The sequence below is a fragment of the Osmia bicornis genome, chromosome 7 (assembly GCF_907164935.1).
Source record: "Osmia bicornis bicornis chromosome 7, iOsmBic2.1, whole genome shotgun sequence".
NCBI classification, from domain to species: Eukaryota; Metazoa; Arthropoda; class Insecta; order Hymenoptera; family Megachilidae; genus Osmia; species Osmia bicornis.
The window spans coordinates 2,313,854-2,333,217 of NC_060222.1; the positions used below are offsets into that span (position 1 = coordinate 2,313,854).

The following is a 19,364-nucleotide window of genomic DNA, read 5'->3' on the forward strand; positions in this document are numbered from 1 at the left end:
TAGAATAATATGAGGAAAGTGGTGATTGCAAATGGGGTGCACTCTAGGGTATCATAATTACCTCTATGCCACTAGCTAGAAAAATAATAAATGAATTTAGCAGGATGAATGGATGAATGATGATTGTGCTAACAAAGCGCTATGTAAGACTACGAAGCAGATTCGGAAGAGTTAGAAGCATTTCGTCATATAATCGCCATGGTCCCCCATACAATTGCTCCCATCTAAACGAGAAATGAACAGTTTAAATATCTACAATGTACAGTAAAAAAATAATGTATCTGTATAGAATATACAGTGATTCATATGTGACACATATCTCTGGATAAATGTTACGAATAATCTGTAAGAATTTCAGGATCTGAAAATGAAAATGTACCTGGAAAGAAAGATTAATTGGCTAACCTAAAAAGTACAGATATCTCTTATGTAACTATCGATAGTAAGAATACAATTATATCGGAGATAAGAGGTGATTGATAGATGCCAATTAAATGATAAGTGATCGATTTATCTTAAGTACTAGTTTGTATATGTGTGTTTTCATGAAAGTGATAAATTTTCCATTAACCTTCTTCGAAAATATAAACTAGACGTATATTTAAACGCGTCTAGAAACGTGTTGTTAGTGTAATATTCCTACTTACTCCTATCAATGTTGCGTTGCAGATGTGCAGCCACACGATGTCTAGCATCGTTAAACTCCAAATGAAGACCAAGTCGTAGCAACGTTGGGTTTTCTTCTACCAATTGCGTAATTTCCATTTCAATTTTATTTCCCAACACCTGTGACCTCTACATATAATCACACACCATTAGTAACCAGAAACATCAGACTCCTAAATAGGCGAATTTTAATTATACTTTACCTGATTCGAACATCGAAATTCTTCTATTGATTTCGTTTTAAGTAACGCCCTGATGAGCCTCACTATCACAGATGGGCTTATAAAGTTTGTTTCCACACTGAACATTCAAATTTCAGTATATAATTATTTCTATGAATGATTATGATAAAATAACTATGGATTATTATACTGACTTGAGTACTCTGAGAGTAGAATTCTTCTCTAAGGCTTCTGCCAACCTTTGTGCAGTCTTATCGGTGAGTCCCACGTTCGTTAAACTTAAAGATTCGAGATGTGTATTCATCTCTAGTCCTTCGAATAACTGAACGAATTTTTCGTCGGATATATTCTTAAAACATAATACAGTAACATCAAATATTTATTAACATTATATCTATGTGTAGTTCAAGACATTGATAAGTGTTTCCTATACCTACTTTAATGTTATTCCAATTTAATTCAGTCAACGAGGCATCATCTTCTCGAACTTGTTTGATAGTGGCATCGATATCGGTATCATTAGGTGGTTCCATTGGGTAAGGTTTTGGTTGACTAGCTTTTGTAATTCCATCCCAACCCAGACCAACTGGCTGGCCAGAATTTAATAGAGAGGCATGATACTGGTCTTGATTCATCATAGAATGGAACCCAAGAATAGCTGTGGCAAAAAAATACAGTATTAATATTATGTTCATCATATGGAGAACTATAGTTATGTGATTTTTCAATGGATAATAATTACCAGCAAGATCAATGATTTCTTCTTGAGTAGCATTTGACAGAGCTTGCTCATATTCTTCTCCAAGATCAATAGCAATTTGTTCTTCTGCTTCTTTTTCTTTGACTGTTTCTTGAGGAGGTGGAACCCACTAAAATAGCAATAATGTATATGAATGCTGTACATTTTATAAATATCATAAATGATATTTATATTAATAAAACATACCTTCTTGCCTCTAATAACACCAGGTACATAAGGCTTCAATTCTGGTATGTCTGGTGTTTCTAAAGCCTGTTTATTGATGTGTTCAATTAGTTTCTTACGGTTTAGTGGTCCTGTTGGACTCTTGTCACATTCGTAACTACAACGTTGTGATGGTGGCATAAAGCTATCCTACAAGAACATTACAAAATCCACATGTACTAAGCCCTGTTTATTTATTCTGAAAATGCATACTCATAATGAGTTCCTTACATCAGGATCCACTTCCTTGGCTAACATATTAATCTCCTCTGGAGTAAGTTGTGCCAATAATTCATCCACATCAACATCATCGTATTCACTCAAATCCTTGCCATACAACTTAGCTGCGGTAGTCATGGTGGTTGTTTTGGTTGATGCAGAAGTCTGGAAAGGTTCCCACGGTTCTTGGTCAACTACTGAGTATCTCCGTGCCATTTTGTTAGTCAAACTGTTAGATCAATTAACTGATACTCTAAATATGATACTAGATAATCTTTCTCTAACAAGATTAGACTATGTTAATTCTCTAACAAATTTGCATAACAAAAGAACACGGTATATACTATAATATTAATTCTTTCTGATATTTTATAAAGGACTAGTACACTCTCCTTGAACGAAGGTAAACGAATACACGTGAAATTCGATCGGATAATTGAAACAAATGAAGGTGAAGACAGTGATATGAAATGACTATCAGAAACTAAACTAAGCACAATGAATTTTATTTTTTCGAGATCAAATCAATGGTGTGGCATTTCGTCACGCTTCACGTTCATCACTAAGGCTTAGAGTATATGCGGACAGTGTTCCTAATCGAATGATCAGCAAATCGACAAGTTGTATTTAAATTCGGCAACTGTCCAATGCGGCTGATGCCCTTTGGCCCACATAATTCGGGATCGATTTTCATTGACAACTCATCTGCCAAATCGGCAACCCACGCTAAACAGGAATTTGCGAGTAACTCTAATATATGAGCGTATCACTCAAAACTTACTCCTGACAAACTGTCCACGTCAGTGGGACAAACTGATAATGATACTTCAATGAGAAATTTAGGTGAACCGCTCGCAATCAAATACCTCACCCACTTCTCACGACAGACGCACACTTTACTGACCAGTCCACCGATTGCGGCTGATTGCGGCAGCGCCCTTTGACGCTTATACCTTATTCGAACAAAGAATGAATCAAATTGGAGGTTGAGTTAACCAAAACTTTTCTCAATTTTTAAATAAGTTTCATAACGCCTATTGAATATGGGACAGGATTCAAGGTGTTCATTTATTTATTCAATATTCATAATGATTTATAAGGGCGGGAGAGTTTTCATTCAGATATCATTGAGACAGTTTGACATCAACCTTGCACGGAGTTAGGTTGAATGAAGTATACTCGGACCTAACCCATGGAGAAAGTTTCTGCGCATCTAGCGTCGCGCAGGTATTGACGTTGATGTAGCACCAATGGCGGCTGTTCAAAACACTTCCATATACGTAGAAGATTGGCAAGTTGCGAAAAGTTAAATATCAGCCTCTTTTCTGGGTTTACATCAACTCTACTGACGCTTTCAACGTTACCAAACCCTTTCATACTTTATACTACAATCCGTACGCTATACCGTATAAAAATGATGCAATGTTGATCATTAAAGTTTTGACGGCAGTTTTACAATTGAAACGCGGCTGGCCAAAATTCTTGGCTAAAACATGTTCTAAATAATGAAAAACAAAACCAGGAAACAAACAAATTGTATTCGGACCTTTCGCCAGCTCAAGATAATTAGTTCGATAAATCAATTCTGTCCAAGGTCGCGGAAGGACCAGCAATCGGCATAAACGGAAGAAGAGGGAGAAATTTGTGCGTCAGGTGGGAGTTAGGGTAGAGCATTGCGCAGGTCTGATGTTCGCGGTCAGAAAAGACAGAGCGGACATCTCTGTCGTTCCTCGATCGTGCAGTTTTGATTAGAGAGCGTCTATCGCGCGTTTGTAGCGCTTGTAGCGGCGAAAGCCTCAAAAATAGCTGAAGCCTCCTCGCAGGCTGGCAAACTCCCAACGGTCTATACTTGGACATCCCCGCGCCATGATTATTTATAGTGAGCGCGAGCGCGGCCACTGGCCTTCTCGCGAACTAACTAGCCGCTTCCAAAGACGATCCGTCGCCCGTGACCTAGGCCCGCATTAATAACGATTATATCTCTCCGCTCAAGAATACGGGAACTTAATCTCTCAATGCTGCTACTTCTACTTTCGATGCGGGTGTTTTGTTCCATCGTATGGCTTCGGAATGAATTTACGAGGAAAAAATTCGATAGGCTTTGAAGGATAGATGGGGGAGGGCAGTAGTCGTTTTTGAATCTTCGCGCGCGCGTGACCAATCGACTCATCGCGAGAATTTTCGATATATTCAAATTAAAAGTATTGGCGCGCTGGACAAATTAATTGATTATGTTATATTAAATTTTATGATACTGTGGGTGTAGTATTATTGTAAAAGAATTATATTAATGTTAACTTTGATATTAAAGATCTTAGAAGTTCTAAAAATAAAAATTCATTAAGTAATGACTACAATCAGAAAACTAATTTCCTGGAATAGAAGATACACTCATACCGAAGGGAAAAAATTTTCTAATCATTTTCTGTACATAATAACTTTAGAATTATGCAACTTTAAAGATGATGTATAGACCACATTCTTCCCTGATCATGATGCAATAGAAAATAAACATTCCATTAAACGTTCTCTACTCTTTCAATGCAAATATTACCTAAACACGATTCAATGAAGAACACCAATTAGCACATTAATTACTACAGCACTAATTATATCAATTATATTTAATCTAACACCTCAGTTTACCTTATCATATTCCTGATGTAATTATTTCTTTTTAATTTTTACATTATTTATCTAAGTTAAATTCTTAGTACAATCAGTTCCCATGCCGGTGAAGGTGTTAAAGTCTTTATCAGCTAAGATATCGTGGTCCCATCGCACTTGGAATGAAACTTTCAGTGTTCCAAATAGCAGTCGTACGCTCTCGCTGCTCGTGAGAAATCTGGCTGCTAATTAATTTGTACGTCTTCTTGGCAGGTTTATTTCTGCGTGACCGAATGAAAACCTCTCGGCTTACTTTCACGGCCACGAAAAAAAAGGTGAATCGTTTTCCGTCTAGACATATCATAGCTGCAATAATTCCACACTATGTAACGGTCTCGTTGAAACTCTGTGAAAGCTCTCGACAAAAAACACAAAAGGTACAAAGAAAAACGATGTAGAATGGTTCTTTCGCGAATACCAAGAGAAAAATCGACCTCTTTCACACAGGATTTGGATGCTACCGTTAGTGTTTCTAATAATAACAGAAACAAAGCGAGTCTCTTGACGCGAGTCCAGAAAACTGTACAATAGAAAAATTGAACGCCCCAACGATTTATCAAATAGCTAAATTCGGATGGTCAATGTCGAGACGTGACCATAGTTATCACTATTTACAGAGTTATATAAATAAAATACAGCAAGAAATAAATAATAAAAATTCTATTTTCAAAGTGCAACACAATATTAAAATAAAAAAGGGGTAATTTGTGTTAATAAATTAGTAATTAACAGAATCAATCTACAACAAATACCATGATGAAGATATTTAAATTTTCAAATCTTTGTCAAAACTTAGGACATTAAAACGTTCCTTCGAAAATTGTCAATTAAGGAAAATTCTCACCCTCATTAACCCCCTTTCCCAATCACTAATAAGCCTACGCGGACGAACTCGTTCCACCCTCTCGTTATCAATTTCGACACTTCTATTCTCCATCGACGAGCTACTTTTCCTGTACGAGGCTGGTGTTTCGAAATTGGGCCGAATTAACCGTCAATAATTAAATTTTCGAAGAAGAACCCTGCTTCTGGGAGCTGGCGAAGCGCTAATGGGCTGTGCACGCAATTAGGGCCTCGTGTTTCCTCAAAAGCGCCTAACATCGCCACAAAGCCGGCGTTTCAGCCAGACGAACCGGGATTCGCGGTGTATCGTGCATAAAGGAATTCGAAAAGAAGCTGCACTCGGTTTCCAGGGAACGCTTTTGATACATTTTCGACTGATTAATTAACGAAGCTCCGGCAGAGAAGAGACGCAAATGACCTGCTGCGTTAATTGACGGCACCGTTTTCACCGACTGTCGCTCACGTACAAAGTGTGTTTCTTTTCAAGTGAAAACGGTAAGTTAAAGTGAAACCATATCATTCGTAACATATTTATTCTTCGTTTAGTTCGAGTATAATGATGACTGGTATAATGACCAACAATATTTTTTAACATCATTAATTTATCCCGGTATAATTTTTTAGCAGATGTTAATATGATTCTACGAAATTATCAATTGATAATTGTATTAAAGGACAGATAAATGGCGGTATAAAATGGAGGGCAGTGATATAGAAATTCTGATATAATTTCATGACATAAAAGTATCACAAAATACCACTTATGATACATTAATTTAAAGCTTAAAAGTTGTAGAAAATGACTGTATAACTTTTCGTTGATTTGTCATTAATACAAACCATGAATTAATCACTTGAAGGTTTAGAATGCAACAACCGGTATGTAAATTGTCACAGTAACGTGATAAAAGTGACGAACTAGTTCTTGATCTCGTAATTATTTTCAAACACGGACAGTTACTCCGTTATGGGAAAGGAACAGGGAAAGAGTCGAGTGTCCGATTTCTACGAACGGAAATTCGAGTCGATCACCAGCCACGTAACACGCGGAGAAACTGTAACGACCGTATATTGCAAGTGATTCTGTACGAAATAATGAATTAACATTAACCATGAAAGTATAATTATGTTCCTAGAAGTAGTGTAGAAATGTTCCTAAAAGAGAAACTCTCAAATTTCAATTCTCAATTTCCAATTTCCCAGCATCCGATTTTCACGTTTCCAATTCTCTAGTATCCCATTTTCGATTTTCCAACTTTCCAATTCTCAATTCTCAAATTTCTAATTTCAAAACTTCAAATTTTCATCTCTAAAATTCCTAATTTCCAAATTTTTAATTTCAAGCTTTCTGTCTATCACCTTGCACTTTTAATATTATAGAACAGTAATACCATTAGAAATAATATTTTTCTATTTTCTTTTTGATTATTCAAGCATATCTAACTAGCAATACCCCCATGACATTCAAACAGTTAATATCATAATTTTATGTAATCATTACATGAACAATTTTACAAAGTGCCTGATATTTGCAATAATCAATCTCTCACTATAAGATTTTTTTTCCAATTAAATAAATGAGTTTTTCTGTCACAACATAGCAGATTAACTTGTAGATAGGTTTGCGCGTGGGTGGCATATAATCGTCGATGATCGTTTCCCAAGGATATCATTGCTCCTCAATAACGCATAATAATAATATTTAGAAGGTCTCTATAGGATAGAATGTAGAAATCGATTCCAATCTTGGTTACGTTTATCTGAAAGCGCAACGATTGCTGCACCTTCTCGATTAGCAGTGGAATCCTCGAGAGAACAAGTTTCGTAACTTCTTGTCTGACCATAGAAGACCTTTACCTCAGTGTTGCTCCTCTTCATCGAAACTCGTCGGTAAATTTTGTTAATTGAGTGTTATGTTAGTGGACACGTGCTACGAGTTTGTACGATGAAAGTACTCTTCGTGTACGAACTTGTTATTGCTTTTCAAACAAGTTGTTTCTTATTTAACACCGTAACAACTACAGTCTGTGACAAAAAGATGGCTCGTCTATCAAATTCAATAATTTATCCACTTTTAAAAATTTATTATATTATTCATTAGGTGTGCAAAATTATTTCAGTAATTGAATGATTGATAACCATTCTGTAATATTGTTTTTAATTAAAAATCATTTTATAACTCAATCAGTTCGTCTCAGATGATTGCAATGCTTAATTTGGAAATCACTAGGTTAAACTATTTCCAGCTGAGAAATTCCTCGTTCGAGGAACAGAAGAACCGTTGTTGCACTCGTCACGGTGCATGGACATTAATGACCGTTACGTTTGTAAACGAAACTCAAAGATCCTTGCATATATTCAAGGTTTCATTAAGCACTGGAAACTAATGATACAAGATGCCTCTTGACTCTATCATCGCATATTTTCGAGACGATTAAACGTGTCTATGATTTTTCTAATTAAACTAAGAAGCTAATGATCTTGTTCTACACTCTTCTAACAGGCTTGATTAATTATAACATAATTTTATAGGGATTCAAAGTCAAATGAGACGTCAAATTTGAAAGCAGAGTTTTTCGTGCTTGGTCCACTTTTTTTCTACAGTTTCGTTCACATTAAAATGAAGTTGACAAGAAATTTACATGCGGATAAGATACAGTGTTTCCGTTACGTTGGAAAACGTGGGGAACTAGTAAAGCTGGTTTTGCCAGAGATAAAGTTCAGTTTTCAGTTTTATGTTATACACTTTTACTTATTTACTAATGCATAGCTTATCGTGGAATTTTGAATACCAGGAAGTAGTGGAAACGGTTTTTAACCCTTTATCTATGACTTTCTTAATCGACGTGACTGTAACATTTAAAATTGTAATGGGAATTATTTGACAATTTCTATTATTATTAGATTTAAAAAAAAATATATATATATTCAAAGTGATTTTGCCATTTATTATTATAAAGGGTTAATAATCAATTGAGTATCTAGTAATTGTACAGTATCAACCTTGTTACAATTGTTGGAACAATAGCAACTAAAGTTGTCCAATTTATCTTGATTCTATCTGGTCAACAAATAGTTACAAATTTAGTTACATAAATCAACAAGGGAGATTTATCGAACGCCACATCGACAACTATTTTCGTCGAAAGCATTGCGCAACGTGTATCGAGCATCGCGACAACTTTGTTTAACTTCCACAATTTTACGAGAAACACTCTTGGCGCACCAAACAATGATTCTGGAAGGTTTAAACGTATCCTGATTGGCGACCCGCCAACTGCTCGACAATTGAACCTATTTGGCCTCTTGAATGTACGCAAAGGTCCCGTAATCGTGAAAGTGTATCGATTCTCAGTTCCGTGATCTGGGTCATTGTGTTGCCATTTCAAACAGAAGACAACTAAAGAAGTAGAAAATGAGCCTACATACATAATTTTTGTCACTTAACCCTGTTGTACTTCTCGCTTGCGCTTTCATTTCACTACATTTGGAATAAAATAATTTATTCCTAAGAAATGTAAAATACTAGAGAAGTAGATATAAAATTAAATTTCAATGGAAAATGTGATGAAAACTCGTGATGAAATCTATCATAGTGAAAGGGTTAAACAAATTGATTTTCTTTTTTCTTTTTTCTTTTCAAAGAAGGCAACGATGTAATTACGGGATTAACATTGTAAGATGAATAAAGATCTATGAAAAATGATTGTCAGAAATTTCCGAAGAGGCCAGGTATTAACGAAGTGGCGAGGAACGCGTTTTCCGCGTTCTACGGTGCGCCTCGATACGCATGGAATGATCCGTACGGCTCGATCGCCGATAAAACGCGCCGGCTATATTTATAAGTCACGTATGAACACCGGAAGATCGTATCGAGGATCGCTGACCTACGACAAGCGACGTGGTCGCGAACAGAGGAGCCTGTTGTGGCGAGAAATAGCCTTGGTGAATCGTTAATTTCGCTAGAAGGGAATTTATTAGATGAATCTAACACATTAACCATTAGAATCGAAAATTTTCCTGTTTACTCTTCGTCCAGATAAAATTTTTTGAATTTTTAATTCTTTTTGGAAACACATGTTCTACACACTTCCTACTAGAATGACAAATGGAAGACACGTCACACATGGTCTTCATTTTATCTCAACTGTTACATATGACGAAGTGGTCACTAGATACGACGTGATAATACTGCTCACTTACTATGATATACTCTCTTTTGTACTCAACTTGAAGGTTTTCAGTACAATGTACTTATAAATGACATGTATTTTCTTTGATAATTTATTAAAATAATCAGAATTTTCATCAGCTAATTAAATGATTTTCTAAAGAGAAAAGAGCTCTTCATCATTCACGAATACCTTTCACTGATAATTGAAAGTCAAAATAAGGAAGAAGAGACAGGAAACTAAACTTTCTTAGATGATCTAGGAAGAGATCTTATTCTTCTGATCATGCTTTAGATCATGTTTCAAATCTTAATTTGAATTTTAAAAAATAATTCCAACAAACTTTCTAATAGTAATTAGAAATAATTTCTAAGAAACTGAGACCCAATTACAGATTTCTACTAAATTTATCTATTTATCTATTTATCGATTTAGATTTTAAAACCCAGACTAAGTCTTATATTTTATTTTTAAATTGGTTGAACTTTAACTATTTTCAGAACTGAACTTTCTCATCACCTTTGGTATACCCAAGAAAGTGGAAGGTAAAAATTGCCGCAACCTATCAAACGACTGCCGCGATAACAGGGAAATTAAATCAACGAAAATCTCGATGAAAGATAAAGAGAAACAGAGACGGTATGTTTGATTGATCGAAGCATTTGTACAATTAATTGATGCGGCCGTTTGGCCTGGGTGTATTACGACCTGCCCGATCGCTGCAATAATGCGAGCACACGAAAACGAGCTACAGTGTGTCGACCAAATATTGGGCCGTCGTTAATTAACTGCACTTTTCTTTAACGACCGCGCGCCCGCTAAATGCAAACGCGTCGACCAATTATCGCGACCGATTGAACGACGTTGCATTATTCCTCCCGTAACGAGCAAGAATGGTTCGATCAAAAAGTGGATGTATCAATGAAATGCGTGTGAACGATGAACTGATATGGAGAATTGAGAAAATTAATTAAATATCTGGAGGGAAGGGGTATCGCGTTTTATGGAATGACATTGTTAACATTTAAGGGCTAAAAAATGAATGAATGGATAGAAGATGAATTTTGACTTTTTGGGAATTGGAAATCAATTAATAATTTAACATATATACATAAAAAGGCCAACTCCTCGCCTTATTATAAAATAAAAATATTCTCCATGTATCCATATAAATGTATTATATTATAAAATAAATCTTAACTAAAATTCGCAATTGTTATTCACTTATACCTAACAATATAAAAATTAAAAAGACTATTACTGCATCCATTCATCTCAAATATAAAAATCACTTTCTATTTTTAACAAAACATGAATCACCATATTACATAAACTCTATTAAACCTGAATACAAATAATAATAAATACTTGGGAATATAAAGTACTCACAATGAGGTGTTGAACTTCGAAATGAAGAATCTTTCAGTACGAATTTTGATCGATATCTATCGATCAAATAAACGAAATTGAAGATCAAAGAATCGAAGAGGAGACAGAAGGAGTGGCACACGAACGAGACGAGGCCTCTGGAGCTGGAGCGCTACTAAACAACTGACTTTTATGCTGGAAGTCCGATGAGAGGACGCCAGAAAGAGTAAGTAGAGTGGTATTGTGCGACAGACTGGCTAGCAATGTCTACGAACCATCGACGATTTTGTTCAAACAACTTTCACTGAACGTATACAGTGATTCCATAAACAGAACGACTGGTTTTTGTCGTTTTCACTCGGAAAAATTGTAATCGATGCTGCATTTGCGGCAATTATCCCGTTAAGGAATGTATTTAACCGATTAAGGATTTGAAAGAATGTCACTTTTTGTTATATTCAAAGTTACATAGAAAAGAATAGAAAATTTATGATGAATAATTGATGAGTTGTAATTTCATTGTAACAAAATGTTACTAAAAAAACGAGGAGGATAGTTCATCATATTGCTATTTTATAATAAATAAAATTTTAAAGCAACAGTGTTAATAAACAGAATTCAGTAATGGAAATTGAATGAAAAAAGAGAAACTTATAAATGAAATATTGCATTAATGCAATTTGATCTTTAATGAGTTACCATGCTGACCTTTTGCATTTCCATGGAAATCTATCAATCAGGATATTCTATTAGCTATCTAATTTCACAGGTTCACAAATAAAGTTTACAGTGAAAAATGGGTTGAGAGATCAATTTAACTCGTCTCACGTTAATTGGCATCAATAAAAAAGTACAATTGCTAGGAAGCTACAATTCTATGTGCTTGTTACGAGCAATTTTGATGCAAATGGAAATAAAAGAATAATACGTAATAATACGAAATTTACATAAAAAATAAAAAAGCTTTTTTTCTAATTCTTTGACTACTATTCTTCTGAAAACTTAAATTTCCCAAAATGGAGCTAATGATAAAAAATGGGATAAAAGCATCCGCTATTAAAGGAGTTTAATTCGTTCTGCATTAATTCTTGTTAACGACGAACTGTAATTGGAAGCTACCATTTCATGTTTTTGTTCTGTTAGTAACTTTGAATAACAGAGCATTGTCATTAACTTGTATTAACATAGGAATCTTTCTTTGTATAAAATATAATATCAAAATAGTTTAATTTAATTTAATTAAAATTTAATTAAAATTGAGTCTTTCTCCATGGTCTACCGTCCAAGGGTTAAATACGAAAAACAATCTCAATGAAGATTGCAATTGCTTATATAATAAAATTGTCATAAACTCGATGTTGTATATGTATATTTAATTTAGAATAAGAACAAAAAGGTCAGATGAGTCAGAACAAACAGGAAGTTCTGTTTTTGATATTATAAGTAAATTTAACTCGGAATTAGAACAACTGCCAAAATTATTCTAATATGTTCTACCATCTATGTAAAGATAACAGTATTGTAATTTACAACAAACGTCAACATGCGAGAAGCATTGTTTACGACAGGAAATTCAACAGAATAAAAAGACTAAAACATCTTGATGGATCTCTGACGTGAACCAGCTACTATTAATGCTACCTAACGAGCTTTCACTTTAAACAAAAACAACGCTGATCCTACGATTACGAAATTCTCATGCTCCAAGCAATCATTCATTTACTCGCCTATTAACGGAATACCTATTCAACTATTCGATAAAAATAACTCCATGAATTATTAACTTCCATGCCTTCCAGTGTACAATTTAAACATTTTACCACCATAGAACTCTTCTGTTTTTAAAAAATTTTTTTTAAAATAAAATAATACTACTTCAAACAGTATACATTATTTATATATTATATTTTATTTCTGAGATAATGTATTTTTTAATATAATTAATAAAATATTAATGATAATTGCTATAAAAATGGGAATGTTACTAGTTCAATATTTATTTAATCTGACCAATAAATTCCATACTAATCATTCAATTATATCTATGAAAAATGCTGTAAGAAACAAGTTTGCAAGATAATCATTATAGAATGTTGCTGTTCAACGTGAACAGAAAATGTGCCATCAGTGAAGAGATGCGTTTGCAAAAGATCTTCAGATTTCCACGGTATTTCTACCTAACTGCGAGTATGTAGGTGCGATGAGGTCATTTCTCGAGTCTGTGAGATGATATCACTCGGATCCCAAACTCGTAACCATTTGTTTACAGACGTGAAACAAATATTCTGAGTTGTTCTTTTTCGGTGCTCTATATGCAAAATGGATGGAAAATGAGAAAAACAATGATTCTTTTCCGGGAAATTTCACCCAAGCCTGACTAATTCTTAGAAACACAACAGATATAGATCTTGTTTTTGCCTTTTATAATAAATCATTTTGTAACAGGTTGATTATTGTAACAAATTTTCTATTCACTAATAATTATCGTATCCCTTCAAGGATAAATCCTGATTGAAACTAATTACCCTGAAATTAATGCACATTATTCGACTTACCTAACAGGTAAACGAAATGTTATTTCTATTTCGCTTTTGCAACAAACAAACGATGTAGGAAGCACAATGATTTCTAGACAGCAACTGGTACCGATGCGTGACTGACGATTGAATGATCGCGTCACTATCTGTCATTCGATTTGTCAACGTTATTAGAACAACATGTTCTCAGGGTCTATTAATTTTGTCCGCAAGGAGAGATCCGCATATGAAACGTGATCAGAGATAGATCAGAATGCGGAGCAAGGCTTTTCAAACTTGATAAACAACGAGTACCATATTTGATTAAATGAACTTTGAAAATACTATAATGACGACACTTTATTAATTCAAAAATGGTATTTGAATTATTTTAAATTATCCTACAGTTACTTATTACACTCCATCCATTATTCTAAATTAATTTTAATTATATTTTTCATAATTGAATTTCAACTAAATTTTCAAAAAAGAAGGAACATCCTTGAATGCAATTATTGTAATAATAATAAAAAATTGAGATCAGATATTTCTAAAAATTTTCATTAAATCTAACTCAATGCGACCACCTATTATCAAGTTTGAAAATGAATCCAACTTACAAGGTAAGAAGCATATAACTTTGCAAGCCCAGAAACCCTGAAATCCCTCAAAGAGTCACACGAAACCGTGTTCTCACTTGGCTGCTCACAAACGACGTACGTGGAACTTTTTTTTATTTCTTTTTCCACCTTTTGTCGACCGAATTCATGGTAACGTACAATGATACCAGCAAGCACTTCGTCGTGGTTCACGGTAATAGAGGCAAACTTCCGGTCATGAATAAGCGATCGAAGAAAGAACGAGCCATTGTTAACCAGCGACAACGAAACGATCAATAGGGAGGTTTTATTCCTTTTACCTGGACAAAATGCACGGAATGATGAATCAGTCTATCGTGTGGTTTCAGTGTACGTTATATGAGGATAGAGCATGAATTCTGACTGATAATTGTAGAAATTTGAAAAAGGGGTAAAGGATTAGAAATTGGACATTTCCGTAACAAATGAAGAACAAAAATAAATAAGTGAAAGATAGATGATAAATTAGAAGAAAAATTTGAATTGAAAAATTACAATTATAGAGTAAAATTTTCTGCAATTTATTTTACTAATCTTAATTTTGAACTCTGAATTTTTTATCTCATCACTAAAGCAAAGTGGAAAAGAAATAAATTAGAAGAAAAGTTGAAAAAATACTAATTATTTACAATTATAGCCAGTGTACCATACAACATACCACGTAACAAAGCTATAAATTTTAACAAAAGTCAAACTTCCAAACAATCGATCGCTCTCTTGAAGAGCTAGCAACACTTCCAACAAAGTAATACATAAAGATCGATATCAAATTGATTGATGAACGAGCAGAGAAAACAATTCTGTTTAGTCTCATCGAGGATACTCGTTCGCCAAACGAGAATCGCAAGTGGAATGGCTAATTTCGTTTGGCACTTTTGTTTATGTTTCATGCCTCTCTGTAGCTCTTACCGGTTGTGAAAAATATTTTTAAATGATTACCAGATTGTCGAGATTTGTTCAAGATGTTCCGTGATCGATTTCCTTGATGCCTTACCTAAGATTTATTGTTGCTAAATTTAAATTGGATTGAATTGTGTTATTGACCTCATCTGTTTTAATTACACTCTCACACGTTACGTGCCTTCACGAGTTCTATTCTTCTCAGATTTATGACGTAAAATTATTATGACACGAAACAACTGCTATAACCAAGCCCAGAGAAATCCGAAATGAATAAAGAAAATTTCTCCAGTCAGACAGGCTAAAAATTCTTTTGATCCCGAGACGAGTGACATTCGTACGAGTAGGGAAGTTCAGAGTATTCTCATCGCGCAAGGTCGTGGAGAATCTGAAAATACACCCGGCGAATTGATCGGATGGGTCGAAATAGCGTCTCCACTCGTGGATGTATTTTTATAAACGACTCGTTGGATGCTCGAAGAATATGTTCTTACAACCGTCCTCTCTTTTCACAGAGCAAAGATCAAAGACCTTATGCTTCTCTGAAAATTTCTTTCCACCCCGTCTTTACAGTTGTCGCGTCTGCGTTTCACGCGGAATACTAACACGAATTAGCTTGCGCCTCGTTCAACGTCGAGGTAAAAGCACGATGAATTAACTCGAAATGCCCTCTGAAAATTGTAAAAAAAAAATAATAAAAAATTTAAATTTTGCAATATTTAGTCTAGCAAAAAAATATTCTGAAAATTAACGTTCTAATATTTGAAAAATACTTGTTATTCTCTACATTTCAAAAGCTCTCTCTCCCAAGTGCAAGAAAGCACCACGAGTTAACTCATTGACCGGTGTGAAGAATATTTCGACCCAGTTTCGGAGTTCGCGAAATCCGCTCGCGGATCAACGCGTTTTCTCCGTGCCAATAATAATATTGACGATGGTGGCGATGAAAAAATAAAGCGATCCAGCTGCTAGTTGAACGTTCAACGTACGGAACCCGTGTGTTCGCGTTAAAAATACGAGTCATTATCCGCCACTCGAGCTAGAGAACAATCTTTTTCATTTTACTCGCAGCGTTAAAATGCTGTTTCCCTGAGATTTCTCGCTGGAAAAACACTGCCGCCTCTTAAATTCTTTTATTCTCTTTCGCGATGAACGCCGGTCTGAGAGGATTACGGAGCAACCCCTTCGCAAATTCGAAAGGCGATTTCACCGGTTATAATTCTTTTATCTGCTACTGCCTCCTTCTACAACCCCTTCGTCTCGAAAATGAGAAAGCACGCTTGCTCAGTTTATTTGGACGATCGTTCGATGTTGTTCCTCATTTCGAGTACACGGATTTAAGAATACTTTCCTAAAGTATCCCTCATTGCCGAAGGAGGGAGATACATACTTAAGGGTGGTGATTGGATATTGAGTTGTTTGGACATTCGATTCTTTCTTTCTTTTTTCGAATTTTTAAGCAACAAAATAGCAGTGATTAAAAATTTATGAGAACTTCAATATTATAAAGTATACACTGTCGTTTATAAATATTAGGAAATTAAATAAAAGTTATATTTCTTGTACAAAATCATGTGTAACCCCAATTTCGAAAATAAATTTTGATAAACTCCAACCTGCTGGAAGGTCAACAAAATAAGTGCACTGTGCCAGCAAAATGCATCAGTGTGAAAAATAACTCGCGGAGAAAATTCAAAACAAACTCTCACCGAAGAGAATATCCAGATCTTTAATATTACAAGCTGTTTACATTTTGTAAACCATGCCTTTTATCAAAATGAAAAGCAAAGTCAATATAAAGCATGCATTTATTTATACAAAAACGAAAATAAAATATTCTAATTAACCCTCAGACGGCGGTCCCAACTTTAATTTTTATTTTTTAAATTTTATTCTGTTCCTTTAAAAATTATTCTTAAAATTAATATTCCAAAATAATATTAACAGAACGACTAATTTACAATTATTACTTAATAATTAAAACCATGAAATTAAAAAATTTTTAATAATTCCTGTATACGTATATCATATTAGATATATGCTCGCTTTCACGGTGGCAATGAATCAACTAATAGGGTTTTAATTATCCATGTAATCGACAGAAGGAAAGCAAAATGCTTGGCGAGCAGTGCCAAATAGTCGTGCCAGGTGTCGACGAGCATTCGAACACCTAAACTTTGCTCTCGTGTCGAATTAATGAGTTACTTGCGACGATTTGTCATGGTAAGTAAGAAGAGCCGATCACATTTTATACGGATTAGCAAGCGTGTATACAAGGTGTCAGAAAAATAGATGGCCAAATTTCAATTAAGCATTCTGTTTTTCTATTTCTTTATCAAGCAACATTTATTATTTATAATTCTAAATTTGCATGATAATTTAATTGTTTATTAATACTTGTCTTCCTCGATTTTATTTTATTTTTTTTTTAATATTTACCACATTTGCAATGATATTGACATAACACTAATTTAGAATTGAAAATAAGTAGTTCAAAGATATGAAGTTTCTTTGTTTAACCAAAAATCCACAGAAATCTTGCAAAGCTTATTACATAACACAATCTTCTTCCGTTCATTTCTTCGATGTTATTTTCGTGCCAGATGTCGCGCGTTTTGACGAAAAACATCGGAGAAAAGCGAACACGTGCTAACTCGCATTTTTCAAAGAGGATCAAAAGGCGGAATCGTTCGTGCACGAGTATAAAGAGAAGCTATTTCTCTCCTCCTTCAGCTCTATTTTGAATTTTAAAATCGAAACTACGAGACTCATGGCTTGGACGATGTGTCATAAAGTAAATGCGATAGTTTGACGAGGAAGACGTTCAAGAATGGTTCTGGTTAGACAAATTCAGAAGTTAAAATTGTTGAATGTATTTTAAGTCGTAGAAATAAGATTATTTATAAATAAAATCAATACATGTTTCTTCAATTTAAATTAGTTTTACTTTATCAGTAAAATATTCTAAAATACTCATATAGCAATTTTGCTAAACTAATTACAGCAACAATTTTAATAGAAATAAAAATTGGAAATTTTGTAACACCTAAATTATAAATAAATCTATTCTGATTTATATCCAACACTGTGAAGAATTTAAATATTTAATTGTTGTCCTAAGATCGTCATTCATCAAAATTACTTTTCATTGTTCCTCAAATTTTTATTCCAGCTCTAAATACAAATGCACTCAATATCTTTTTTGAAAACGAATATAGAAAAATTAATAATAGAAGCCTTAAATCTTAACGATACTTAATGGGATGTTTGAAAAGATACGATTTGCACATGTATATTTTTTCAGAAATCTGCTGAAGAATAATTTATACCGCAAACGATAGAAGACAAATAAATAAACTATCATTTTTCAGTAATAAAATCATTTTTCAAGCCGTAAATTTTTCAATATTTTTACAAGAAAGAGTGCAAATGAATTTATGACTTTGGTTGCTAACACAGACTCCACGAACTCTGCAATGGTCAAACTATTAAATTGAGCAAATGTTTAAGACCAAGAATTAATCATGCTTTTAATTATATTTTGCTCATATTTATAAATGACCGATTCCTATCATTCCAAAAGACGTTCCTCTCAAAATATCCCACGATGCGTCGTTTGTTCTGACGCAGTTCGAGCTTGCAAGGCCGATCCGCAATGAACATTTAAGATATGAGCGTGTACCTCGCGTTGAAAGTTTATAGGTCACGTTGCCAAAATATTTCACGACGATATCACGTTGAAAGACAAATGACGAGGAGCAACTGTTGTTGTCAATGTAGGGAAATTCGTTAAGAAGCTTGCGTCGCTCTTGACGTTTACTTTGATCACTTTCATTAAAAATAGGAGACAAACATATAGGAAGAATAATAGAATTTCTGAAATAACCAAGACTCGTATACAGGACCGAATTCTAATTTTACGTCTTAAGTAAAAATATAGAATATTTCATAAAATAAAAATGAAACAACTGACACTGAAGTCATTTAGTCATTAGAATATTAAAAATTGCAATGTCTGATGAAATTGGAGAAATATTGAAGAAACGTTAATGTGGCTACTTTTATCAAGTTTTAAGCTTTAAATTGATATACGACAAGTGGTGTTTTACAATGCTTTTATGTCATAAAATCCTGTTAGATTTGATGTATCTCTAAATCCACCATTTGATACGTAATAATCCAATAAAATCTCATAGAATAGTAACATACATCGAAATCATTCAATCTCA

At 34.1% G+C, this 19,364-nt stretch overlaps 1 protein-coding gene across 12 annotated transcripts in view; it reads right to left on the reverse strand.

Annotated features, from left to right (window-relative positions):
• The window catches only part of LOC114880151 (tropomodulin), a 61,032-nt gene that overhangs the window by 16,573 nt on the left and 25,095 nt on the right, over nucleotides 1–19,364 (reverse strand). For 10 of the 12 annotated variants that reach the window (XR_003790041.2, XM_029195836.2, XM_029195839.2 and 7 more), the window contains 7 exons: nucleotides 2,044–2,196; nucleotides 1,795–1,962; nucleotides 1,591–1,717; nucleotides 1,286–1,506; nucleotides 1,043–1,197; nucleotides 870–966; nucleotides 648–795 (listed from right to left, as the gene is read on the reverse strand). Coding sequence is in view for 11 of the 12 variants with exons in the window: in XM_029195836.2 (XP_029051669.1) it covers nucleotides 648–795; nucleotides 870–966; nucleotides 1,043–1,197; nucleotides 1,286–1,506; nucleotides 1,591–1,717; nucleotides 1,795–1,962; nucleotides 2,044–2,196 (1,069 nt within the window). In the remaining variant the exon portion in view is untranslated. Of the gene's footprint in view, nucleotides 1–647; nucleotides 796–869; nucleotides 967–1,042; nucleotides 1,198–1,285; nucleotides 1,507–1,590; nucleotides 1,718–1,794; nucleotides 1,963–2,043; nucleotides 2,197–11,102; nucleotides 11,232–13,636; nucleotides 13,745–19,364 lie in introns of those variants that run through there. The other 2 variants (XM_029195848.2, XM_029195849.2) reach the window with 2 other exon arrangements.